Source organism: Syzygium oleosum, unplaced genomic scaffold, assembly GCF_021117445.2.
Source record: "Syzygium oleosum isolate NSW1041296 unplaced genomic scaffold, Sole_v2.1 Sole_v2.10, whole genome shotgun sequence".
In the NCBI taxonomy this organism is placed as follows: domain Eukaryota; kingdom Viridiplantae; phylum Streptophyta; class Magnoliopsida; order Myrtales; family Myrtaceae; genus Syzygium; species Syzygium oleosum.
This window is the reverse complement of record NW_026607494.1, coordinates 11,007,923-11,033,684: the sequence shown is the minus strand read 5'-3', so window position 1 is coordinate 11,033,684 and position 25,762 is coordinate 11,007,923. Positions and strand designations below refer to the sequence as shown.

The 25,762-nt window shown below is 40.9% G+C and overlaps 3 protein-coding genes and 1 long non-coding RNA gene across 7 annotated transcripts; 3 read left to right on the top strand and 1 right to left on the bottom strand.

The window, feature by feature from the left end:
- Positions 1-271: 271 nt before the first annotated feature.
- LOC115679883 (isoprene synthase, chloroplastic-like) lies at positions 272-3,938 on the bottom strand. The gene is made up of 7 exons (XM_030603602.2): positions 3,645-3,938; positions 2,428-2,695; positions 1,735-2,107; positions 1,368-1,586; positions 1,142-1,280; positions 789-1,037; positions 272-633 (listed from the first exon to the last, which is right to left on the bottom strand). Exons 1-7 carry the CDS (start codon positions 3,846-3,848, stop codon positions 331-333), a joined length of 1,755 nt encoding a protein of 584 aa, XP_030459462.1. The 5' UTR covers positions 3,849-3,938; the 3' UTR covers positions 272-330.
- Positions 3,939-4,430: 492 nt separating this feature from the next.
- LOC130139052 (uncharacterized) lies at positions 4,431-6,109 on the top strand. The gene is made up of 2 exons (XR_008817306.1): positions 4,431-4,543; positions 5,739-6,109. It is a non-coding gene; the product is annotated as an uncharacterized LOC130139052 (long non-coding RNA).
- Positions 6,110-9,742: 3,633 nt separating this feature from the next.
- Positions 9,743-15,379, top strand: LOC115679885 (geranylgeranyl transferase type-2 subunit beta 1-like). 3 transcript variants are annotated; one of them, XM_056315220.1, is made up of 11 exons: positions 9,747-9,889; positions 10,382-10,513; positions 10,918-10,969; positions 11,095-11,245; positions 11,524-11,640; positions 11,977-12,043; positions 12,140-12,288; positions 13,912-14,045; positions 14,128-14,226; positions 14,342-14,417; positions 14,899-15,379. In XM_056315220.1, coding segments are annotated over exons 2-11 (951 nt in total). In that variant the 5' UTR covers positions 9,747-9,889; positions 10,382-10,511; the 3' UTR covers positions 15,003-15,379. The 3 variants fall into 3 exon arrangements, with proteins under 3 accessions (XP_030459471.1, XP_056171195.1, XP_056171194.1); XM_056315219.1 differs by having other exon boundaries at positions 10,382-10,550; positions 10,916-10,969; XM_030603611.2 differs by lacking the exon at positions 10,382-10,513 and having other exon boundaries at positions 9,743-9,889; positions 10,916-10,969.
- Positions 15,380-22,218: 6,839 nt separating this feature from the next.
- Positions 22,219-24,801, top strand: LOC115679978 (xyloglucan endotransglucosylase protein 6). Of its 2 annotated transcripts, none has more exons than XM_030603719.2 (4): positions 22,219-22,514; positions 22,841-22,941; positions 23,413-23,606; positions 24,147-24,801. In XM_030603719.2, the coding sequence occupies exons 1-4, from the start codon at positions 22,331-22,333 to the stop codon at positions 24,565-24,567; spliced, it is 900 nt and encodes a 299-aa protein (XP_030459579.1). In that variant the 5' UTR covers positions 22,219-22,330; the 3' UTR covers positions 24,568-24,801. The 2 variants fall into 2 exon arrangements, with proteins under 2 accessions (XP_030459579.1, XP_030459580.1); XM_030603720.2 differs by having other exon boundaries at positions 22,431-22,512; positions 22,835-22,941.
- The last annotated feature ends 961 nt before the right edge of the window (positions 24,802-25,762 follow it).

Below are 25,762 nucleotides of genomic sequence, written 5' to 3'. Positions count from 1 at the left end.
TGACTGAAATATTTCTCGTTAACAGATAGATATTCACAGCCATTAATTATGACCACTGCTCAACATCTGAAAAGTTCTTTTATAAAAAAAAAATGATTGATCTTCTCGTCATTGGAATCTTCTCTCCCAAAATATATAAAAAGATCTTTCAGTCCGATTAGATGGATTGAATTAACTTTTGTACATTGAGGGCCTTATAGTATAGTAGGATCCACCTACTTTATTTATGGACCGGCTGGACTCGACTGTTTGAATGAACCAAGGCACATGCATCAAGTCCACACAATACTTTTTTTCATGTCTATTTGACATGATTTTGTGCAAACTAATTTAACCATGCGCAAGAGAAACAGGTGTGATTATCAAGGAGTGCACACGGTTCCATGACTGGTCGTCTGGAGCTCCAATCGCATCTCCATCCTGGTACACACAATGCGCCATCCGGGCAAGGTTATAAGCCATCTGCACGAAAGATTTATTGAAAGTCGAGTCGTCGACCATATATTTGTTCATTTTCTTCCATGCCGTGTCGATCTGTTCTGTAACGCACTCGCGAGCCTCTGACTCGGAGACCCCCTTTTCTTGCATGTAACACCGTATTGAATTCGTGGTCTCTCCCCTCTCCAGCTCAGCCTGTTAGGATCATAATTTTGCCATAATAAGCTATCTAAAAGATCATGAATATGTGGTTATTAACTTCACTTGTTTCGCTACAAAAAAAAATGCTTGTATAAGGTTAATTGCGACACAAGAAAAATTGGACTAGAGAAAGCCGAAAGAATGCGTACCGATGAGGTAGCGAGATCATTGGTAAGACGGAAAATCAAGGACGGCAACCGCAAGAGATCATGGTAGTGTTCTAGCGATTCGAGTTCCTCCTTTCTCATGCTTGGGCTTGATAAAAAGTAGGCATGAGTCAACATGACCTGTCCTGATGATGATACCCACCCATTGTTCAAGTACTCTTCAACTCCTGGGACGATCTTATTGTAACTCCATTTTGCTTCTTGCAAGAAGGCTTTGCACAGATCATACCACTGCAAAAGAATAGAAACACTCAATTTCCGCATTAGGTAGGAAATTCCTAGAACTCGGATGCATATATGGTCAATTGATACACCAAAGAGGTTTTTGTGCGTACCGCTTTACTTAGATACGGGAGGACATTTTCCCCGGTCTCCTTTAGAGTGTCGTAAGCCATCTCGTTTACGCTGTTGTAGAGAGCTAAGAAGCACAACTTCATATAGCCAGGAAGATCTTCCACAGCATTGATGTCCCATCTGAAACCACACAGATGACAAGGTAAAACTTCCACTTCTAAAATGCATGAACATTAGTATCTCCAAGTATATCGAAGAGAGATGGACCTGCGGACCGCCTCTGTGAATAGCTCCAGTTCGTCCAATGTGCCAAAAACATCGTACACATCATCGAGGACAAGGATCAGCGAGAACGCTTTCGTCACCCCTTTCCGACAAATGCTGAGTGAAGGTTCGTGTGCAATTCCAACCGCCCAAAAGAAGCACTCCATAAGTCTATCCCTCGCAAAGCTCAACCTTTTTGCGAGGCTAACATTATTCCACCATCTGCAACAACTCAGAGAATTAAAATTTCAGAGTATGCATTGCAATTTTTTCGAATGCATATCAAGCTTTCGCAAGTCTAATATCCTTATTGCCCCCATCAATTCCATCATCAAATATAGGATTTATCCTTATGAGTTTGTAGACTAACCCTAACATTTCCTGAAGATCTCTTTGGAGAGTTGATTGCGAAGTGTTGAACTCCGTCGCGGCAAGTTCGAGAATTGGATGATTCGTGTATCCATATCTGCCATAAGCTTCAATGGATCTTCGAGCTTCTAGCAATGGCATTCTACGGTGCAGAGGCAGTTCCAATTCATGGATCACTTGGTCTTGAAGATCTTTGCTAACGTCGCTATTGAGGTTTTTGAGATGCTTGATGGCGAATGTTTTAGCCTTGTGCAAGATGTCTTCTTCTTCGAAGGCCAAATGGGAGGCTTCGTATAGACTCAGCATACCTTGGACATCACCACCAAGGATCTTCATAAAACTGCCGCTTTCTTCCATGAAAATCTTAAAAACATCTGTTTATTCGTAGCCAAGATTAGTCCATCTGATTAGAGAAAGATACTATGCAGTTGTTCATTAATAAATTCTCTAATTCCCTAATATATATGTTCATGGGAGGATATGGTGAGGTCCTATGCTGAGAGCCGTTATAGATGTCACTACAACAAGTGTTTAGCGTCTCATAGTGATTACAGAATATTTGTCTGTCTCTTATAATCATTTCGAACCTTCACACACAAAAGTTAGTATAACAAGAATTGCAAAAGCATCTTGATCCGAATTTTGAGAATTACCTTCTAATTGTTTTTGTTTCATCAAATTTACGATGAATTACCTTGAGAAACTTCGAAGCCGTGCTGTCTAAGAACCCTAAAGCTGAGAGCTGTGCCGTGCAGAGACTTGTCAAGGCGCTTATTGACCGCACCCGGAGAGAGACATCTGCGAAGAGCTCTCGAAATGTCTTCCCCAAAGTGATGTCCCAGTCCTAGGCGTTGAATGTCATCAACCAGAGCAAATATGGTCATGGGTTCAGCAGTTTCGTCACTAAGAGCACCTCTCACTTGTTCTTCCAACACTTGTGCCTTTTCTTTCCGTTGCTCAACCTACGTTAGAAGAAAGTAAAATCCATAGCTTAGTTTTTGAACCCTAGGAAAAAAGCAAAGAAGGAAACATAATTTTTCAAACCTACATATTGGGTCTCCTATAAAGTGTTGATACTTCAAAGAAATAGGAGGAAATCTACTATCTCAAGATCACATTTGTGTCAAATGCCTAGGATAATGACACCTATGACTGACTTCTTAAAATTGAAACAGTGTCGAATGTGTGCAACAAACGTAAAGAGAAACGACGATAGAGGAATTCCACATGCTCTAGATTTTGTTTGGCTTATGTTGCTATCTAATCACAATCGATAGAGGCTCGTATTTTTCTCCATTCTTGTTTAGAAAAAATTCTCTCCATCACAGTATTCTGATTAGTCGATACAAACATGGATATCACCCACAGCTTGCAGTTCATCCATCATAGACATGGTTGGAGGAAACTAGGGACGAAAGAAAATATAACCAATTAACAAAAGTGATAAATCTTAGTGATGAGGCCACATGACCTACCAACTACGACGATATAGAGATCATTAAATCAAATTTCATAGTCATAAAGTTATTAGTCTGGTGCCTAACATAAAAGTATGACACAACCGGATTTGATCAACAATTTGTCCTAGGATAATTGTCCTTTTCAATACCGAGAATTTATTTATGTTTAGTCGAGAACGAGAGGATAATCAAAATTTCAATAAGACTAATTCTCCCACCAATGCACTGAACTACCCCATCCAGTGGCTAGTGTACGATCCAAGTGTATTTTGAGTGAAAGACGTTGTAATTTGAACACTGAATCTATCGTATTCGAAACAAGTGTTTGATTACTCAGCTAATCATTATAATTAAGTTGGATCCAAATTACAGAAACTGTCTTTATTTTTTAAAAACTTTAGCATAAAACATCTCGTTGAGAGAACAAATGGCTAGGCGAGCGGTTCTTCACCTCACGACGAGATCGACGAACTTCATCGGCCACAAGGGACTGAAGGTAATTGTAAGTCCAGACAGATGGCTGATAATTGGCCGATCTTCGTCCTCCCTGAGGATCAGAGACCTGCGTGCTCGCGGAACAATGGACTCGACCATTAGCAACCCTCTGAGAGGAAAGCTCCGGGAGGTAAGGTGCGAACAAAAGATGAAGTGCCATGAATCTCGCGAACTGAGCCGAACTGAACCAAGCCAATAATATAGAAAGTGAAGACTCAGCGACCAGTGCACGCTCTCGTTGTCGACAGTCCCATATTTATACTATCTTTTCGATTTCCTACAACACGTCGTTGGAATATACTGATAAATTTTCTGATGGTCTCAGGTACTTCGCTTGCCTTTCGGTTTCGAAGCGATGTCGCCGTCGACGCGGTGGATCACATCTTCTTGTCCTGTGTTTTTCCATGTTTGCTCGATCACACGTTGCTGGATTCGTCTCTCGTCCAATCTTTTGTCGGTGTTCTGCTCGATCACACGTTGCTGGGCTCGTCTCTCGTCCACCCATTGGCGTCGTCGTGTTTTTTACTGCAACACCCGGTCGGAAACGTTTGGTCCACGTGTAGCTGTGTCGTTCATAGGATCGAAGATTTTATGTGGAGTCCTTGTCTGTATACCATCATTATTCTCCTGCAAATCTACATAGAGCATGCACTTCGCGACGATCCGTTGTGCTTCTAGAGAAAGCAAGGCCCCCACCTTCTGGGAAAGGGATTGATGCTCGAATGTTCAACAACCGAGTGGAGGACTGGGTTCAAAAGCTAGACTCTAGTGGTGTCATATAGAGGGTCCCTTGGCCCGGGCTTGTAGGCCTCATTGCAATCGGGCTTTGAGCGCTGAGTTTCCAAACTAAGGCGCGTGACAACGATTCTCGTCTTCGAACGTATTCTTCGAAATGATTCTTTTTATTCTCATGCCGAATTGATTCGAGCGCATTTAAGGCGTTTGTTAACGACCCAAAATTCCATCTCTGGAATAGAAAAAGAACAGAAATGCGTTTGGTAACGCCACAAATTTTTTTTTTATTAATAATATTTTTAAATATTTTAATATTTCTTTCTTTTTTTCTTTTCTTTTTTTCTTTTCCTCCTTCTTGGCCATAGCCTGCTCGCCGGCCATGACCCGTAAAATATTTTTTTATTAATAATATTTTTATTAAAAGTATTTTTTCTTTTTTTTGGTCATGGCCTGGTCGCCGGCCATGATCGATAAAATATTTTTTATTAAATATTTTTATTAAAAATATATTTTTTTATTTTTTTTTGCCATGGCCGGTAAAATATTTTTTTTATTAATAATATTTTTTATTAAAAATATACATTTTTATTTTTTTGGGCCATGGCCTGGTCGCCGGCTATGGCCGGTAAAATATTTTTTTTATTAAAATATTTTCATTAAAAATATATATTTTTATTAAAAATATATATTTTTATTTTTTTTACATGCATCAGTCAGCTGCACTATTTGAAATATTTTTTTATTAAAATATTTTTATTAAAAATATATATTTTTCTTTTTTTTTGCCATGGCTCGATCGCGGTCATGGCCGTAAAATATTTTTTTATTAATAATTTTTTTATTAAAATATTTTTATTAAAAATATACATTTTTATTTTTTTTTTGCCATGGCCGGTAAAATAATTTTTTTATTAATAATATTTTTTATTAAAATATTTTTATTAAAAATATATTTTTTTTCTTTTTTATGGCCATGGCCGGTAAAATATTTTTTATTAATAATATTTTTTATTAAAATATTTTATTCTCGTCAGATCCGGCGAGGGCGGTCCTCGGGCTGGACATTAGAAGCTAAATTAAAAACCAAGAAAAGGAAGAAGAAAAAAAAATTGATTCTCAAAATTGTTCCCAGAATCAAGAAGCTACTTTTTTTTTATTCTTGATTCTGCTCCAAAACTGATTCTGGGAACAATTTTTGACAAAATTGTGCCCAGAATCAAAAAATTAAACAAACGCATTTCTGTTCCCAAACTGATTCTGGGAACAAAAGAACAGAATCAAACACTGTTTGGCAAGTTGTCATGCGCAGCCTAAGTGGGTGTGGGCGAGCATTGAGAGACATTTCCCTAGTACGGGGAGGATAATTGACCCTTTTGTCGTTAATGATGACGGCCTGGGATGTCATATCTCAAGATCACATTTGTCACATGCCTAGGATAATGACACCTATTACTGACTTTTTAAAAATGAAATAGTCTCGAATGTGTGCAAGAGACGTAAAGAGAAACGAGGATAGAGGAATTCCATCTTTTCATGGCTTGCTCTAGATGTTGTTTGGCTTATGTTTCTATCTAATCACAATCGATAGAGGCTCGTGTTTTTCTCCATTCTTGGTTGGAAAAAATTCTCTCCATCCTTGTTTGGAGAAAACCTCCTCTAACCATTATTCTGATTAGTGGATACAAACATGGACATCACCCACAGCCTGCAATTCATTCATCATAGACATGGTTGGAGGAAACTAGGGATGGAAGAAAACGTAACCAATTAACAAAAGTGATAAATCTTAGTGATGAGGTCAAATGACTTACTAATTATGATGATATATAAATCATTAAATCAAATGTCATAGTCATAAAGTTATTAGACTGGTGCCTAACATATAAGTACAACACAACCGGGTTTGATCAATAGTTTGTCTTAGGATAATCAAAATTTCAATAAGACTTATTCCCCCGCCAATGCATTGAACTGCCCCCGTCCACGTGCACTTGATAATGCTCCACACCATAAGTGACCAGTGTACGATCCAAGTGTATTCTGAGTGGAAGACATTGTAATTCGAACGCTGAATCTTTCGTATTCGAACCAAGCGTTTGATCACTCAGCTAATCATTATAATTAAGTTGGATCCAAATTGCATAAACCGTCTTTGCTTTTTAAAAAACTTTAGCATAAATTTCTCGTTGAGAGAACAAACGGCTAGGTGAGTGGTTCTTCACCTCACAACGAGATCGACGAACTTCATCGGCCACAAGGGACTGAAGGTAATTGTAAGTCCAAACATATGGCTAATAATTGGCCGATCTTCGTCCTCCTTGAGGATCAGAGACCTGCGTGCTCGCAGAACAATGGACTCGACCTTTAGCAGCCCTCCGAGAGGAAAGCTCCAGAAGATAAGGTGCAAACAAAAGACGAAGTGCCATTAATCGCCCGAACTGAACATAACTGAACTGAGCCAATAATATATGAAGTGAACACTCAGCGAACAGTGCACGCCCTCATTATCGTCAACAGTCCCATATTTATACTATCTTTTTTATTTCCCACAACACGTTGCGAATACACTGATAAATTTTCTGATGGTCTCAGGTACTTCGCTTGCCTTTCGATTTCGAAGCGACGCCGTCGTCGCGGCGGATCACATCACCTCCGTCCTACGTCCTATCTTTTTCCATGTTTGCTCGATCACACGTTGCTGGATTCGTCTCTCGTCCAATCTTTTGCCGGTGTTCTGCTCGATCACACGTTGCTGGGCTCGTCTCTCGTCCACCCATTGGCGTCGTCGTTTTTTTACTGCAACACCTGATCGGAAACGCTTGGTCCACGTGAAGCTGTGTCGTTCATAGGATGGAAGATTTTGTGTGGAGTCCTTGTCTCTATGCCATCATTATTCTCCTGCAAACCTGCACGGAGCATGCACATCGCGACGATCCGTTGTGCTCCTAGAGAAAGCAAGGCCCCCACCTTCCGGGAAAGGGATTGATGCTCGAATGTTCAAGAACCGAGTGGAAGACTGGGTTCACAAGCTAGAATCTAGTGCTGTCATGTAGAGGGTCCCTTGGCCTGGGCTTGTAGGCCTCATTGCAATCGGGCTTTGAGCCCTGAGTTTCCAGACTCAGTGGGTGTGGGCGTTAGAGCATTGAGAGGACATTTCCCTGGTACGAGAGGGACCGGGAAGCAGGATTAGATCCTTCAAGTTATTTGGGATCGTGATGGTCTTGGGCCCATCCATTTTGCTGGATTGACAAACCAATTGTGTGTCTTCTTATCTCTGTGAATTTCTTAGCAAGCACCGCAGGTAACGTCAATTTCTTCTTTAGGACTAAATCTATCAAACCGGATCGTAAACTTTCTTAACCCATATTTGATGGATTGAGTTGTTATATGATTTAATTATATTCAATAAATGGTCATACATGAGTTTAGAATGGTAAAGTTCAAAATAATAAGGATTTTAAATGGGTTCACAACTTATTTAAACCCAACTCACCTCTATGACTCTCTCCCTCTTGCCCTTACTTCACCCCGTGCTTACTCGCTCACCCCGCGCTCTCACCTCAGTTTAGATATGTGTTTTCCTAAATTGAGTTAAATATTAAAGTGTTTTGGCAATATATGTTGGGGTGGCGCTATTTCCACTACCATATTAGCTAAGACACTCCTTTTTTTCTAATAAACTTACAGAAATACCCTCCTCTCTCCCTCTCTCTTCAATTTATTGTTCTTCTTTTATCAGGCCAACCCATTTCTTTTTCTATCAAGCTAACCAACAAAACTGCCTTTTATTTCTATCATCTCTCTTATTTTATCAGTTTCACAATATAAATGTTAAATTCCACCCAACAAGATATTATCTTATCCTACATCCTATTATCATTTTGCCTAGAGAATGTTGTTACTTTTACTTTATGATTTCATATTTTTAATCACAAAAGTTACCTAGAATGTCAGAAATTTCTAGCTTTGATGGCTTATGAGCACACAATTAATTGCCTATTTTTTATCAAATGGTTTGAGGGAACTTTACTTCAAAGTTGGAAATTAAAATTCCACATAATCATCTAGCCGATTTTGACATTGTGGGTGCTTTTCCGAAATAAGTTCGTAGGGTTTTAAAGTTAAACATCGCTGGTTTGTGCTTTCTTATGAGATTTTTACGATTTATAAGAATTGCAAGATGAGTGTTGACAATTTATTTACACCTTCTTCACTTTCAAAGTCACATCAGATTTTTCATAACAGAGTTTTAAGCATATTTAAAAGTTTTAATCCATTTGATATGAGATTGAGTTTATAATCGATATTAATTACTTTCTTCATTGTACGATTAGAAGAGCAAGAAGTTTCATTTTTTTCCCTTTATGTGCCTATTTTTTGTTAATATTTAGTATGATCTACATATAAATATTTTTGACATTTGATCATGCTTCTAACAAATTAAACTTTTTCATATTTTGATCAAATTTTCTATTCCATTTTTTATAAAGATCGGCTAAATAGTTAAATTGAATTTTAATTTTCAACTTTGAAATATAGTTTCGCTCATACTATTTGATAAAAAAAAATGGGCAATTAATTGTGTGTTCATACGCTATCATAAATAGAAACATTTTGTGATTGAAGATATGAGACTATATATTAAAATTGACAATATTGTCTAGGCAAAGTGATAACAAGATGCATGGTAAAACGATATTTTGTTGGGTGTAATGGAGCATTTGTATTGCGAAACTGACATGTGAGATGAGAGAAATAAATGTAGTTTTGTGGATTAGCCTAATAAAAGAAGAAACAATAAATTGAGGAGAGAGGGAGACATGAGGCTATTTCTGTAAGTTTATTGGAAAAAGGAGTGTCTTAGCCAAAATAGGGGTGGAAATAGCGCCACCCTATATGTTGGGTTGGATATGAGTTTGTGATGGATTGGATCGGATATGGGCCACTAGATTTATATTGCATGAAATTGATCAATTTGCGTCAGACCATTTTCAATTCGACCCATTCATTCGATGGATCTATTGAGGATCAGCAGGCAATCCGTGCAGCCTTTACTTACTCCGATTGTGCCAAATAAGACCGGACACCAAGAGGGCTCCCCCATACCTCGTACTAGATAAGTCCCAACTCAAGTATTTTCGAATTCGAACTCAACACATGGAAGCGGGGATCGAAACAGCGCATCCATGCGCGCCTCCACTCGTGGGGGCATAGCTGGTGAAGTGAGAAATCGAACTCCTCACCTTCCGGATCACAATCCCGACCAAACGGTACTAACCGTAGACGCCGTAATCAAATATGCTACATTACGTAGCTCTGGCTCAGTCGACATAGGCTACATCCTTCGCTTCGCTGCTAAGCAAAAGGGACGGACTGTAACGTTCTTCGAGTTCAAAAGACTCCATTTTTACGTGTAACGATCAGTTTAGCAAGGGCCCATTGACTGGGAGCCGATCGCTTTGATAGGTAAAGCTCTTGATTTCGCTCACCAGCATGCAATCTCTCCCTCCGCTTTTCGTAATCCAAAGCACCCATCTTGTCATTCGTCGTCGAAACGATCTGTTTGTACAAATTACCTTGATTCGTGGGTCGTTTGTCAACTAGATTGATTGCGTAAAGTGATTGGAGTTCTTGGTTCGAGGGACAGAAACTGCACTCCATAGTCGGGGTTGGGTGTTTGTTGTCAACTAGATATTGTACTCTAACTGGTTGACGAATTCCCCAGAGGACTTCCCGCAAACATTTCCCGGTGCTTCGACTCGACCAGCACTCACTCACATTGTCACATTTGCCTCCGCTCTCCGTCATCGGCTTGAAAGTAGCTCACGGCTACTAGTTACTTGACATGACTAAATTATGGATCTTGGTTTGAATTGCGGTCGCCCTTGATTCCCCCCTTATTTTTTTGTGTTTGTCGGTTATGATTCTGTCTATTGAATTGTTGCATTTCACGTTCAGGATTTCCCTCATGTAGAGCTCCATTGATTAATGAGTGCCTGCGCGCAAGAAATGGTGCTGGAAATATGTTCCGGGTTCAATTTTGGGCGCGAGTTCTTTGTCAAGCAATTCGCTTAAAGCTTTTGTGCAAATAGGCATCTAAAAATTCTAGCTTGGGGTAGTTAGAGAGGTTGTGGATGTTTCTTTGCCTGCTCTTTTTCTCCTTACAATGAGCATCAGGAAAACTGTAGAGATCAAGCTGAAGCTTGTCAGCTGAATCAGATTCATGCGGGATGTATTGTGTGCATAGAATCTAAGACAACGTTAGGTCAGGAATATGTCGTTGCTTCCTTTTACTGGTTTGACTTTGGAGTATTTTTTTAATAAGTGCAACTAAAAGGAACAGGTGCAAAGGTTCCAATGATGTTGTGACTGAATCCATGTGTTTGATTTTGATGCTACTGGAAGTATATTCTAATTCGGAATAGGAACTCTTGCACTTGAGGTCTGGAGTTGTAATGTTGCATCTGAAAATTTCTGTCTGAATATTGACAGATGGGGGAGCTTGTTGGCAATAAACATGTCGAGTACATATTATCAGTTGAAAGGGTATCAGTATACAATCCCCTTCTTGTGTTTCCTACCAATATATGAAAATGACCAGGTACGTTGATATCTGCTATCCAGTATTTCAGTTTTTTACTGATTTAGTTTTTTGGTGATCTTGTGGTCAGAGGAAAGATGATTTCCATTCTGTGCTTATGGATTATTTGAGAATGAATGGAGCTTATTGGGGACTGACCACACTGGATCTTCTTGGAAAACTTGACACCGTGAATTCAGAGGACGTTGTTTCGTGGATCATGACATGTCAACATGAGTCTGGTTTGTACGAATCTGTAGATCTCTTGGCTTCTTTCTCGTGATTACCCACATCAAAGATGCACCTAAAAGAAACTAACATCTTAAATAGTTCGTCTTTTAGTATAGTCCCAAACTTGAGCTACTTATCTGTTTAAACTTTCCTTTTTTGGGGCTAGGATACTGTGACTCCATCTATTAATGACAGGTCTCGGGGGTGGTTAATGTTGGTGTTGCTGTACTCTCTATAGAACTCTTGTTCAAAGAGCAAGTCTGAGCATCTGTCAGGGCTCTATGTGCAGGCGGCTTTGCTGGAAACGTTGGACATGATCCACATCTGCTGTATACAATCAGTGCTGTGCAAGTTTTAGGCCTTTTTGACAAATTAGATGTTCTTGATATCAATAAGGTGACTGGTTGTATCCTTCATTCTTTTGGAATAGAGCATTCTATAATTTTAAACTCTTGTCATGGATGAAGAGTTCGTGTTGTTCTGCTTTTCATTTTTGGATGTCATCTAGTATTTAACTTATAGAGGACGAACTTGTGAATCTTTATCCTATGTGTTTCTTTTGAAGTGGTCATCAAATCTGTCTACTTTTGGATGTTGTAGAACCTTTGTTAATCTTAGTGCTTTGTCTACATATTGCCAGCCAAACATAAATCAGAAGGCTCTCTCTGAGATTGATTTTCTTGATGTGGGATAATTTCTGGCATGAAAGCTTTTATATTGTTGTGCCTATACTTAAGCTCAGATGTCACATCACTGCAAAAGGAAGATGGATCCTTTTCCGGGGATATATTGGGAGAAGTTGATACTCGGTATTGTCCTTGTCATTGACCTTTGGGATGTTCGTACTTCTTAAGGATGTCGGTCAAATACTCAAAACTCATTTCACAATTTTTTTCTCTTCAAAGATTCTCGTACATTGCCATATGCTGTCTTTCAATACTAAAACGCTTGGATTCGATGGATGTGGAGAAGGCTGTGAAGTACATTTTGAGTTGCAAAAATATGGATGGCGGGTTTGGTTGCATTCCTGGTGGAGAGTCCCACGCAGGGCAAAGTATGTCATAACCTTATGCTGGAACTTTTTCATTGATTTTACTTTCTGAAAGGTGCTTTGGAAGTCAAATATTTGTGTATGCATAGGGTAGCCTCTTTCTGTGGTGAAAAATACTGTTCTATCATCACAAAATAAAATTCTGTTCTAGGTGGTAAGAGAATATTTGAAGTGCTTTTAGTTTGCTCAATTTTGAATCTTATAATCACTTGCAACTTTTGAATCACACAATGATTATTCTATCTGCTCCTCCGTTGTTATTTGGAAGCCAAGCAGTACCTTAGCATATGTAACAAAATTATTTAGAAGCATTTCTGGATGAAATTTGGTCCGGCATATCTCCTGCTTCTATTGATATCCATGATATACTATGTCAGATTCACACAATTAATCTCACTTTCCAGCCAACCATCTTATGGGTTGTTTGGAGAAAGATGTGAAAACCTGGGCTTTGGTCAATGATGATATGCAATGCAATTAAATAAAAAATATTATTTTCTTGTTTTAGGAATTAAAAATTTAATTCCTAAATTTTGTGCAATTTAATTGGGCTATTAAAAAAAATATGTGTCAACATATGCGCAGGGCTGTAATTAAGAATAGCTGGAATTCATTTTTGTAAGACTTTTTGAAACTGGACAAGCTGTCTTGGACTTAATTCCATACTAAGTTCAGTGGCTTTTCCTTTGAAATGGTGGCAACCAGTGATTGTCTGCAACAAAATATGTTTATTGTCACCACCGAGGATGGAGCATAGCAACATGAGACTGATAGGAGTGGAGGAGAGATGGCAATTTTAAAATCAAGGGTTGGAGAATAGTGTATATAGTGTCTAAGGAAAATTAGTTGCCTGATTACTTGTTTAAGATAGAGATGGCAACTGGAAAATCAATTCGAGTTTTATTGTCCTTTTTCATGTCAAGCCGATGGGTGCTTTTGGTTCTCCTTAACAGTTAGTGTCAGTTTCAAATTATCTTTAGCTGTGGCTTTTGCTTTTTAATAATAGTTGTGACTTTTCTCACCTTTAGTAATTGAAGTTGTAATTGTGCAATTGGTATTTCTGCAACCTTTACTCAACATATGATAAAAATGTTGGTGAGTTGTATTTCTACATGTCATCCTATAGCATGTAAACATGTCATTTTTTACATGGATTCTCAATTTGAAACCTAGAAAGCAAGAAGAGGAAACTAGAGAGAGCAGCTTCAGATTTTTATGCATTGCGACTTCTCTCATATTTAGTAATTGAAGTTGTAATTGTGCAATTGGTATTTCTGCAACCTTAACTCAACATATGATAAAAATGTTGGTGAGTTGTATTTCTGCATGTCATCCTATAGCATGCAAACATGTCATTTTTTACATGGAATCTCAATTTAAAACCTAGAAGCAAGAAGTGGAAACTAGAGAGAGCAGCTTCAGATTTTTATTCTGCTACTTGCTTTTATGCATTGGATTTTGATTGGCTCTTGTTGCGAAATACTAGTTGATGGAGAATCCAGTAGGCTGAAAAAGGAAGTCAGTGGCAAAACCCCTTATAGATTCCCTTTGTATTTAATTTTCATTTTTATCTTCATGGATTTAAGCATATGAATCGGAGAGAGATTCACACAGCCATTCCTGCAGTATTTGCTTGTGTGGGTGCTCTGGCTATCACGGGTTCACTCCATCACATTGACAAGGACCTTCTCGGCTGGTGGTTGTGTGAACGCCAAGTCAAATCCGGAGGGTTCAATGGCCGCCCGGAGAAACTTCCTGATGTGGGCACCAGAACTAATGTTTAAGCTATTGCTTGTGAATATTCTTGTCAAAGTCTGTACTCATCTTGTTGCACTATCACAGGTCTGCTACTCCTGGTGGGTCCTATCTAGCTTGACTATGATTGACAGAGTTCACTGGATTGACAAAGAAAAGCTCGTGAAATACATCTTGGACTGTCAGGTTATTTATTTGAATGTCCTTCCTGGGATGCATATAGAACTTCACGGTATAGAGTTCCTGTCTTGTGTTTTGATTATCAGTTAACTCTTTTGATCCGATGGCTTTGTGATTTCAGGACACTGAAAATGGTGGAATATCTGATAGACCAGATGATGCCGTAGATGTGTACCATACGTATTTTGGAGTGGCAGGTAATTAATAGTTAGATCTTGGCATGATCCTTTGCAATCTCTCGGTTGAAATTGGCTAATCCTATCAACTGAATAAGTGCATTCAGTGTTTCTTGATATCCTACCATAAATCATGTGATTTATTGACAATGGCTGCCTCGTACTATGACGATGCGATATCAAATATGTTAGAATCTCCATTACCTGCACTTAAACTCAATGCTCTTGTTAAGGATGAAGATTAGGTAGTAAATTGGTCAAGAATGCAAATATTAGCTGATAAAGAATATCCTAATGAACTCTTTATTCTCCTTGTCTTTTCGGTGTTGTTTTCTCCCTCTTGCTTTTCTTGTCCTTTTTTTCCCTTCTTCATTCTTCTCTTCTTTTGTTGGGTCGGGGGTTGTTTCATGCCTCTCGATTTACTTTCTTCAGCTAGAGTTATCTCCGGGCATATTGCTAGTTAAATCTCTAAGCTTTTTTTCTGCTTGGTGGGTGTTTTCAGGTCTTTCGCTTCTTGAGTATCCGGGAGTTAAAGCCATAGATCCAGCATATGCGTTGCCAGTCAATGTAGTCGATAGGATTTTCTTTGGCAGATGTTCAACCTGACAGTCCGGACCGCAAACAAAAAATATTACACTTTCGTGATTTCTTGAGTCCGTTAGCTTCTGCTTTGTGGGAGGTCGGGAGAAGAGCAGATCTGGAGGTGGGAGACGGCGAGAGAAAGCAGAGAAAAGATGGAAATTTTGCTGTAAAATGCCAAGATTTTGGATTAATTATGATGGTTCCGAGATTGCTCTCATAAAAGCGAACGTGCTCTCTTACATAGTACCGCATATTTCACGGATTTTTTCTCTGGTTTTGGAGCTTGGACATGCGCCTTATCGTGGAAAGTATATGTCCTCAATAGTAGACCAAGATCTCTTCTGCTGCTTCGATGTGTGTTAGAGCTGCGTAGAAAGATTCAAGAGTTTTTCGATTTCGGATGCCCGTGCCCAACAATAGTCCTCAAAAGAGCTATCAGTCCTTGCATCTTTTTCCTCGCAACGTATAGCAGTAAACTGGGCGCATGACAAGTATTGCAACACTTCTGTAGGTAGGTAATGATGGACACGTCAACTTAAGGATGAATCCATGAATCGTGCACGATTGTGAAGCGATGACACTCATCGGGATGTTATTCCTAGAAAAGAACATATTGGTCGAGATCGATGTGATGTGACCGAGTAAAGAAAAATGTCTGAACATCTTTTTCTAGTGTATCCAAATGAAGGGAGATCGAACGTTCCATGAAGCAGTGACGACATTCAAGTTCTTTTCTATTTCCTCCCCAAAAAAGAGACCTTCGCAAACGCTGTGAAAGATCTAATTATGCCTGCGATTCGCCAATTAGTATCCGGTGGCCTATATAATCAAATGGTGCGTAAGGCTAAAGCCCGATACCTTACTCGGAAACAGTTTTCTTTCCATGAAAGGGCGGTGATCGGAGTGAAAACGGAAAATGCTTTGTAGAAGGAGCCGAGCAGAAGCGGCCGACGATCACCATCGATCCAATCGGAGACCGGACAGCGCAAAAAGACATCATCGGGTCCGGTGGTGTCCCTCCCAATTATTTGAGTGGGTGAGCTTCGTTTGGCTGTTCAAGGGAGGTGACCCTTTTCTTTGTCTCTTCTCTACGTGTGTCTCTTCTCGAGGGCATAAAGAAGAGCCACCATTTTCAACGTGCCCAGCAGAAATTTCCTCAGCCACGATGCCCAAGTTGATACAAACCAAGAAAATTTCCTCACTTTTAACGTATCGAGGGTTCTTTTTTATACCTTACGGGGGTCTCCGCAGCCTGCTTTTGGTCCTGCGAGAACTTCCATGGCTTGTTCTCATCAAGCGGGCTTCATAATATGTTCCTTATTTTAACTTGTCAGTGCTCGCACACCATGCACCATCAATTTTCCATCTTTATCTTTTAAAGGGAAAACGAATACCCTTTAAAAGTTTTATATTCTAGTGATCTCAAGGTCCGGACGAGAACCGAGATTGAGCCATTTTAGGACCTGCTCAGTTCCGTACCACGATTCTCGAGTGATAAATCGAGAAAATTTGTAAACTTTTAACGTTTTGTCCTTAATAAAATTGAATTATTCCAAATCAAATATATATGTCCAATAAACGTTTCGAGTATGTTCATTAGCACCATCGCACGGGATGGTGTTTTTTCTGTTTTTGGTCATTTTCTATTGTGCTTCTTTTATAATTTTCTTCCCTAAGATTTTATTGGGTGATGCGAAGATTAGGAAGAGAGTTGGGGGGCATCGTCAATCCATAGGGATCACGTGCGACGGCCTACATCGGCACGAAGGTCAACTTGTTGTGTTCTTCAACCTCCGTCCTTTTTTGTTACGTGGTTAGACGGATTCATCAACCCAAGCACTCCCACTCCCCGATTTCGACTCACGCGCAATCCCCCTTGTCTTTTCTTCACACATCCGTACGAGGAGTGTACACGGGAACCGAACCGGACCTATCGGTTCTTGGCAGTTCCAGCGAGAACCGGAAATATTTAGTTCAGTTCCCGATTTCAAATGCGGAACCAAACCGCCAGAACTGGACCAAACCAATGGTTATAATGTGTGAAATTGATCGTGCGAAAGGTAAATATGTCAATAGGTACAAGATAAAAAAAAATTTACGATAAATGTGTCACAGTGGGTATCGTTTGAGGTTTTTTATGTTAACGAAATTTATGGTAAATGTGTAACGGCGAGCCTAGTTTGAAATTTTTTGTGGATTTTCAACAAAAAATAAAAAAATAATTCTTTATGTTGACGGTAGAATTCACCTTGTCTAGGGCGCTCTTAGAAAGATTTGATTACATGACCAAGATATAGATTAGAACTAATGGTTAATATTACGAAAAACCCAAAACGGGTATATCTGTGATAAATTTACTCCAAATTAATTTTTTGACTACCAAAAACCCTAAACTGGTATAATTGTGACAAATTTACCCCGAACTAATTTTTTTACCATCAAAAATCTCAAACTGGTGCAATTGTGACAAATTTATACTCAGTTAGTTCTAGTTAAATTGGATTAATACCACAAAAAAATCACAAACCAATATATTTGTGATAAACGGAGGGTAAAACCTCAAACTAGTACACCCGTCAACTGCCACGTATCATCTAACTCGGTAATTTGACGGTAAATTTTAACGGAAACTAACATAGAGCAAATTTGTCACATATACACCAGTTTGCGGTTTTGGTTTGTAGTAAATTTGTCACGGTGGATCAGTTTAGAGATTTTCGTGATATTAATCTTAGAACTAATCAAATGGGTGATCCTGGACGGCGCCATTCCTAGTACGAGACCTTTAAAAAATTTATTCATACCCGCCGATGATTCGAAAGCATTTGTTTACATGAAATGCTCAGGGCAAGCCTCCACCAAAGTTGCGTGCGTCAAGTTCTCTCGTGTAACATGGCCCCCGTTTAATTGACCTCTACCGCTTAGAATTTGCATCGATTAGCCGCTTTAGGTCTTCATTATAGTCGATTACATCGGCCATAAGTGAAGATAGGAAAAACATGAAGATGTTCCATGTGAAAGAAAGGGGAAGTTTATCCATGAATGAGCTCGTGGCGTGTCGAAACCGACACGTTATTTTGCGGGAAAGGGTAGGAATTTCTGAGAGCAGAGAAAGACGTCATGCTTGTAACAAAGCGTCTACTCCGTCAACAATGCCTCTACACTCGGGGCCATGTGGTGTGATTTTCTCCCCGAAGTTTTCTAATTATGGAATTGAACTTCTATTTAAGGTCGAGCATCGCCCATGTGCCAAGGTAAGTAAAAATTTGGTATTTATCCGCTTCGAAATTGACCCGGTGACAAGGACATGTCATATATTCTCAATTTAGAGAACGATGTTTGTGGGTTCCATTTTTGTCCTGAGGAACTCGGATTTTAATGAGGTTGTGGTGCTTGTTGGTCGTTGAGGACGATGCCGACGAGGACGATTCCGATGAGGAACAACCACCGCTTGGAGCAGAGCGGCCATTATTGTGACCCAAATTGAACAACGGTTCAAAAGCTAGATGAAGAAGAAGATGATAAGAAAAACAAATATGAGATGCATGAGCTCGCCGGCCGGCAAGCTCGGATTTTATTTGAGACTGAGTGTCACTTCAGTTCTTTATTTCAGATTAAGTGATTACTTCATGCCCTTATTGTAGACAAAATTCATTCTATGCCCTTTTTGAGAAAATAATATCACTTCGGACTTTTATTTAAAATTTTCTCAAAATAAAATAGTAAGGCATTTGGTAGAGAGTTTCGTCTATAAAATTTAGGAATTTAGATCACAAGGAAAAGTTTGTGTGATTATTGGAAACTCGAGATAAAATGCACCCTAGAAAAAAAACCTAAATGCAAAATGACAAAGAGGGATCGCTCGCTCGTACCTCGCCCTTGCTTGTTTGAGTCTCGCAACCCTTGCTTGTTCAAGTCTTGCAACCCTTGCTCGTTCTTAACTTACCCTCGGCCCTCGCTCGCTCGCACTCGCCCTCGTTCGTTCGATCCTCGCAACCCTCACTTGCTCAAACTAAGGAAATTAGGGAAAAGTGTCAAAAAAGTCTTAAACATTTTATATAAGTGCCGATTTGGTCATAAACATTTATTTGGTGCCAATTCAGTCCTAAATCTTTTAATATAGTGCCAATTTAGTCCTTCCGGCTAATTTTGGCTGTATATTGCTAATGTGGACTCCAACCGGATTATGTGGCACCGCCGGCGTTGACGCGGATAATTTTTAATAATATTTTAATTTTTTTATGATTTTTTTCTTTTTTCCTTTCTTCTTCATCTTCTTCTTCCTTTTCCGGTGACCGGCCATTGGCCATGGCCCAAAGGGCTAGCCTCGCCTGAGCGAGGGTCGCCGTCGCCCGGCTAGGCGAGGGCAAGGCCTGGCGAGGCCGACCCTTGCCCAGGCCAGGGCGACCTCGTCGAGCGTCGCTCGGGCGAAGGAGACGCCCGGCGAGGCCACCTTGGCTTGGGCAAGGGCCAACCTTGCCAGATCTGGCCTGAGTGACGAGTAAAAGCAAAGACAACTGGGCTGGCTGTGCAGTGGCGTCGGGCGAGAGGAACGATAGCGCAGCAAGCAGCGAACAGGAGCCTGGACTGGCTGTGCAACGTGAAGACTAGCGAACATGGACTAGATGATGGTTTAGGATTGAATTGACACCAAAAAAAAGGTTTAGGACTAAATTGGCACAAATGTAAAAGGTTTATGACTTTTTTGACACTTTCCCCATGGAAATTATGTTAGTTAACTTTTACATATTATTTTGTTATAAAAATGAAACAAAAAAAAAAGAACAAAAGAAAAACAAGTTTTCAGGTAGATCTTGCACTCTGCTATAGTACTTTTCGACAACGAACAATTTATTCAGACGCGCTTTCCATGTATTTACATGTCGTATATATGGATTAGCTCTTCTATGTTATTATCATTGTAACTGTTTGAGCAATCTCCATCCTTCTTGTCTTTTGTATTGCCTGATGCGTCTTTCAACCTCAAGAATTTCTAGAGATACCTCTTCACAAAGTTCTGAAGATTTCTTATTTTTTCTGTGGAGACGGATGGGAATAGCTGGAACGTCCGCAATTCCAAAATCGGTTTTAGGGCAAATAGGATAAGTTCCAGGTTTTAAAAATTAGGAACCGGTTTTGACAAAACCGGTTTCAGATTTCAAGTTAGAAATCTACTCATCTTAGAATTAATTACTCTAGGAAAAAAAAGATTTTACGATATTTTTTACAAGCAGAAAATGAATCTAGTGACGACATTATTAGGAGATACATCGTCATTTCGTTTTGCGTCGAGCCAAAAAAGAGTGATGATACAGGGGAGCACCATAGAAGCGCCAAAAAAAGGCCGTGCGCAAAAACATCTCGTGCCACGTGGGAAAGCGCGACTGGTCCGTCAGATATCCTTTCGGTGTGGGGGGCTGTCGTCGTACAATTGGATACACGACTTTTTCAGGGTATTCGATTTTCCAAAATATTAATTAATTAATTAATAAAAACTGACGGATCCATGATGCTGCCCTGCCATTGGCGGCACCGAGAGCTCGCTCGAAGACGGGACGACGACCGTACGTCACGTACCATCTGTTTTTTTTTTGTCATCATCACGATCAGAGGACTTCCAGGCATGGCAGTCCCACCTTGATCAGCGTGGACGCGGCTGCAGAGTAGTCCCATCCATCCCCCGGCTCCGTCCCTCGCTTGTTTCAAAATTTTCATTTATTCCTCCTCCTCCTTTTTTTTTCTTTTTTTTTTCATTTACTAACTATGAAATCCATTATGGACAAGGCTAATCTTGAAAAAAAAAAAAATTCACACCGATAATATATGCTATAGTTACATACTATGGTTACCTCAATCCATCATTTAAGATGTTTTAACATAGGATGATACAAGACAGTCCCTGAACTTCAGCAAAATGTGCAACGTTACACGTATATACGTTGCACATCGTGCAACGTTATAAGAAGTTACGTTGCACATTTTGCCGAAGTTCAGGAACTGTTTTGTATCATTTTTTCTTTTTAACAAAAAAAGAAAATGTCCACCCCTTACAATAACGAGCTTACGAAAGTCTCGTGGAGCCGGAGTAAATTTAACTCGAAAAATTTTACTCTAAAGAATAATGGTAGATGTGCACCATATGGACAGAGTACCAACGTACACATAAACTGGACCCTTACTCGTCCCGACCCTCTTTCGCCTAATTCCCTCACAAAAGAGGCAAAGCCCGTACCCCATTCAATTCCCTTGAATCCCCACCATGCCAACATGTCCATCTACTTCAACCAAAACAAAAAAAAACATGTCCATCTACAAATTGCTGAAAGACACCATTAACCCTAAACACAACTCCATACATACATACATACATACATACATATATATATATTTATGTGTTATATGTGTGCGTAGAACCCACCTTATAAACGTGATCGACATTCCCGGATTACCCATCTAATCATTACAAAGCTTCATAAGTATTTAACCCCCCCTTTGCACCTTTTTCAAAACTTCTACGCCAATTATACGCATTGGATTTGACAAATTGCAAAAAGAAGTTACACGTTACATCTGTCACGTTGAAGGTGTGGTTCGCGCACCCCGAGGGCCCCGAAAGATTGAAATAATTGCATGGCCCGGACGATATGATCTCTTCCTTCTTCTTTCTTTTTTTTTTTTTTTTTACATTACGTGACAGACTGACAGTGCATGAATCCACTTTGGGTCAGTGTCCAGCTGGCCGCTGACGTCAGCAGAAGTAAAAGAAGCAAGAACGAGGAAGGCAGGAAAAGGAGGAGACTAAAAAAAAAACAACAGAACAGGTGGACCCCACTCGCCCCCGTTCCCAAAAACCCCGAAAAAGGAGGACCCCTTTTTTTTTTTTTTTTACTTCGGGACAACTGGACACAACCACTCCCCACCCAGCTGTAGCTGCCCACGTGTCGCAACTCCACTGGCCCTCATCTGCCCGCCGGTCGCATTTCGGACAGCGACGTGTCGTACGGCGTTGCCCCCCCCCCCCCCCCCCCTCTTCAGTGACCAGCTCTCGCCAGCTCATTGGCCACGGCAACGGCTACAATTTCGATTTCGATTTCGAGAGTCAGACCCAAAATCCGAAAGGGGGACGTGGCTGCACGCGTGGCGCGCGGCCCGCGTGACGTGGCAAGTGGGTGTCGCGTTGCGGAGCCGACGCGAAGCCAATGCGACGCGGCTATAAAAAGGTAGGGGGTTGGTCTCGCTCCGAGCAGACCCCGAGTGAGTTTGAGCGAGTGGTGAGAAACAGAGCAAAGACTTCAGAGTCATTGTGAAGAAGCCTCTCTCCCTCTTCTTCTTCTTCTTCTTCTTCTTCTTCGATGGCTGTCCTGGTTTTCTCCAAAATGTCTGTTGTGTCGTTCGGTTTGGTCGTGGGTCTTGCGTTTGCGCTGGTGGGTCTGGTCACGAGCGCGAGGTTTGATGAGCTTTACCAGCCGAGCTGGGCTATGGATCACTTTGTCTATGAAGGAGAGGTTCTTAAGCTCAAGCTTGATAACTACTCCGGTAAATATTGAGCAGAATCCTCTCTTGTTCTTCGACGAAATGGGACCTTTTGCGGTTCTTAAAACCAAGAAAGAGAAAGGCGAAACCCCAAACACAGTGCGTTTCTCGATGTTGAGATGAAATACCCATAACCGGTCCTGCGTTGGTCGATGCTGTTTCTGGTTATCCATCGTCACTTCACTGTTGGGTTGGGGCGTGTGTTTTTTGCATGTGATCCGTGTTTACTGTACTTCTAAGAGAGGCTTAATAAGAGACCAGTTCATTGGCGAATGAAAAGAGTCGATGAAGGTGATGGGTTCTAACTCCTCTGGTGTGTTTTTTTTTAGGCGCTGGGTTCCAATCGAAGAGCAAGTACATGTTCGGCAAAGTCACCATCCAGATCAAGCTCGTCGAGGGCGACTCTGCCGGGACTGTCACTGCTTTCTACGTGAGTATATCAACCGATAATGCCTTTGTTTTTCTTCATTCCAATGGGTGGATTCATTGAAACAAGGCTATGATAATGATGGAGGAAAGGAAAAGGAACGAACGAAAAAACTGAGCCAAGAGCTTTTATTTCATGGCTCTGGGTCCCCCCAGTAAATAAATAAATGAAGCGTCACCATCAGTCCCATTGAATTCAGTTTGACATGTTTCCAGCTGTGGACAATTTAATCTTGGATTCTACTGAAAAACAATGCGCATGTAGTAGTACCATTCACCGTAGCTTGCTAGGAAACCTAGCCTGCAGACCTAGTTATGAATCTCGTGAACACCTTTAATGTAAGATGGGAAAATATTTCGCTTGACCAGGATCGTATTGACGTCGGCATCAAGCCGCCAATAATTGCATGTTTTATCTAAATGTGTGCTTACGGGTTTATTAAATGTCGTGGTGTGTCATGTGGCATGGGTACAGATGTCGTCGGATGGACCGAACCACAACGAGTTCGACTTCGAGTTTCTGGGCAACACCACGGGGGAGCCATACCTGGTGCAGACCAACGTGTACGTGAACGGGGTGGGCAACCGAGAGCAGCGGCTTGGCCTGTGGTTCGACCCCACCAAGGACTTCCACTCCTACTCCGTCCTCTGGAACCAACACCAAGTCTTGTATGTTTACTCCACTTAACTACGTTACACAAATGCCATTAGGGATAAAAACACGGTAAAACATTAATTACAGCACGTGTCGCGCATGTTTTATGCACTTACTTATAAAGCCCTAGTGAGAGATATTGATGATAAATCTTGGTTGTCATGTGACTTGATCTAAATCTGGTGCGGTTTCATCTTTCCAAAGTTGCGTCCAAAGACAAAAGAGAGTACCCTGAGAAAAGAGGATGGAATCTTGGGGAGGAAACTACAATGTTGAGTGGACTACACATGCCAGGGAGGAGAGAGGAGAGAGAGGGACCTCCATTTGTCTATTCTCTCCTGCTTTTGCTTTGTCACGTATATCATTTCTGCACATCCACATTCCTTTTCCGTACTGAAAACACGGGTTCATTGTCCTTATCCCTTGATCTACTAAGCAAGATTTTCAAGGTTAATATTTAACATATTGAGAGCGATCACATGGTATTATCTACTGCAGTACAACAGTCTGAGTCGATGAGTCAATTGGGTGGTCCTTGGTCTTTTGTCGTGTAGGTTTCTTGTGGACGAGACTCCGATCCGCGCCCACACCAATTTGGAGCACCGAGGCATCCCGTACCCGAAGGACCAGCCCATGGGCGTGTACAGCTCGATATGGAACGCCGACGACTGGGCCACGCAGGGCGGCCGCATCAAGACCGACTGGACCCACGCGCCCTTCGTCACGTCCTACCGCAACTTTGACATCGACGCATGCGAGTGCCCGGTGACCGTGGCGGCAGCCGACAACGCCAAGCGGTGCAGCAGCGGTGGGGAGAAGCGGTACTGGTGGGACGAGCCCACGGTGTCCGAGCTGAGCCTCCACCAGAACCACCAGCTCAAGTGGGTGCGGGCCAACCACATGGTCTACGACTACTGCATGGACACGGCCCGGTTCCCGGTCACCCCGGCCGAGTGCGAGCACCACCGCCATTGAGCGAAATTCCCATGTGAAATGGGATCAACTGGCCCGACGCCGGCGGGTCATGGAGGTCGGATTCTAGGGTGTGAAGGAGGTTGGGTTTTGTAAAAAAAAATCATAAGAAAAGCCAAACATGTTCTCCATGTTCTTTGATATCTTTCTTTTAAATCTTTTGGTGGTGTTGGATCTTCTTGCAGCATGTAATATAATTTCGTTTCGAATGAAAAGCCAGGGCTATAAATATTATAATTTTCTTGTCATTGGCCAAAATGGGTATTGCAAAAAGCTTGCAAAATACGTTGGTTTCCATGTCTAAGTCTAGCCTCTAGGGATGATGCTGGGAGAATGTTTCGGTGCACTGAATCACGTGTCTAGGGAGAGGATGCTGGCGTGATCGGTTCAAGTTTTTGGCGGGGTTTCGATCCAGTAACTGCGACATTGTCGCCACTCACGAGTCATGATTTGAATCATAAAAAGACTGGATGAGGTATGGACCACACCCCTCCATGATTTTTGTTGCGGAGTTGCATCCTATCAAAATCTCCTGTGCTGTGTGGCCCTCTTGTCGTAACAATCGTCCGAATTCACTAGCGTCGTTCCGATCTTTTGGCAAACTAAACGTTACAATCGATCGATTACAGCAGCAAAAGATCAAAGCTGCGGTGATATGTGGGGGGTGAAATGAAATGATTAGAAAGATTCTGCACGTCCCACTACCACCATCATCCATAGCTACAGCTATAGGACAGAGATGCAGAAAGATGGGATGCAGAGTGACGTGTTGAGCAAAAGCCAAAGCCACCCCTCCTGTCATAAACTGCCATGATTTTGAAAAATAAAATTCCCGCAACAGGAGCTCAAAAGAACGTGCATTTAATTTTTAAACCAGCTAACGTTCTGCACAAGAAATTGGGTCGATATTGAATGGTGATTTGACAGATCAGTACGAGAGCGCTCATGAGCTACCAGCGGCAATGATTCGTAAGAGAAGATATTTAGGACTTTGAAACGAGATTGGAGCGCCGGTCAAGTGTTTCTTGGGATGTTCATTTGAATTCTTAAAATAATATATTCAAATATCAATGTAACTTCATGTAAGTTTTGCATTGCCACACTAATAACATTTTAACATCTCGATAAGAATTTTTCAATCTTTCGAAACCCAAGTCGAGGCTCCTGCACCCGTCGATTTACACTCAAAATGAACGGT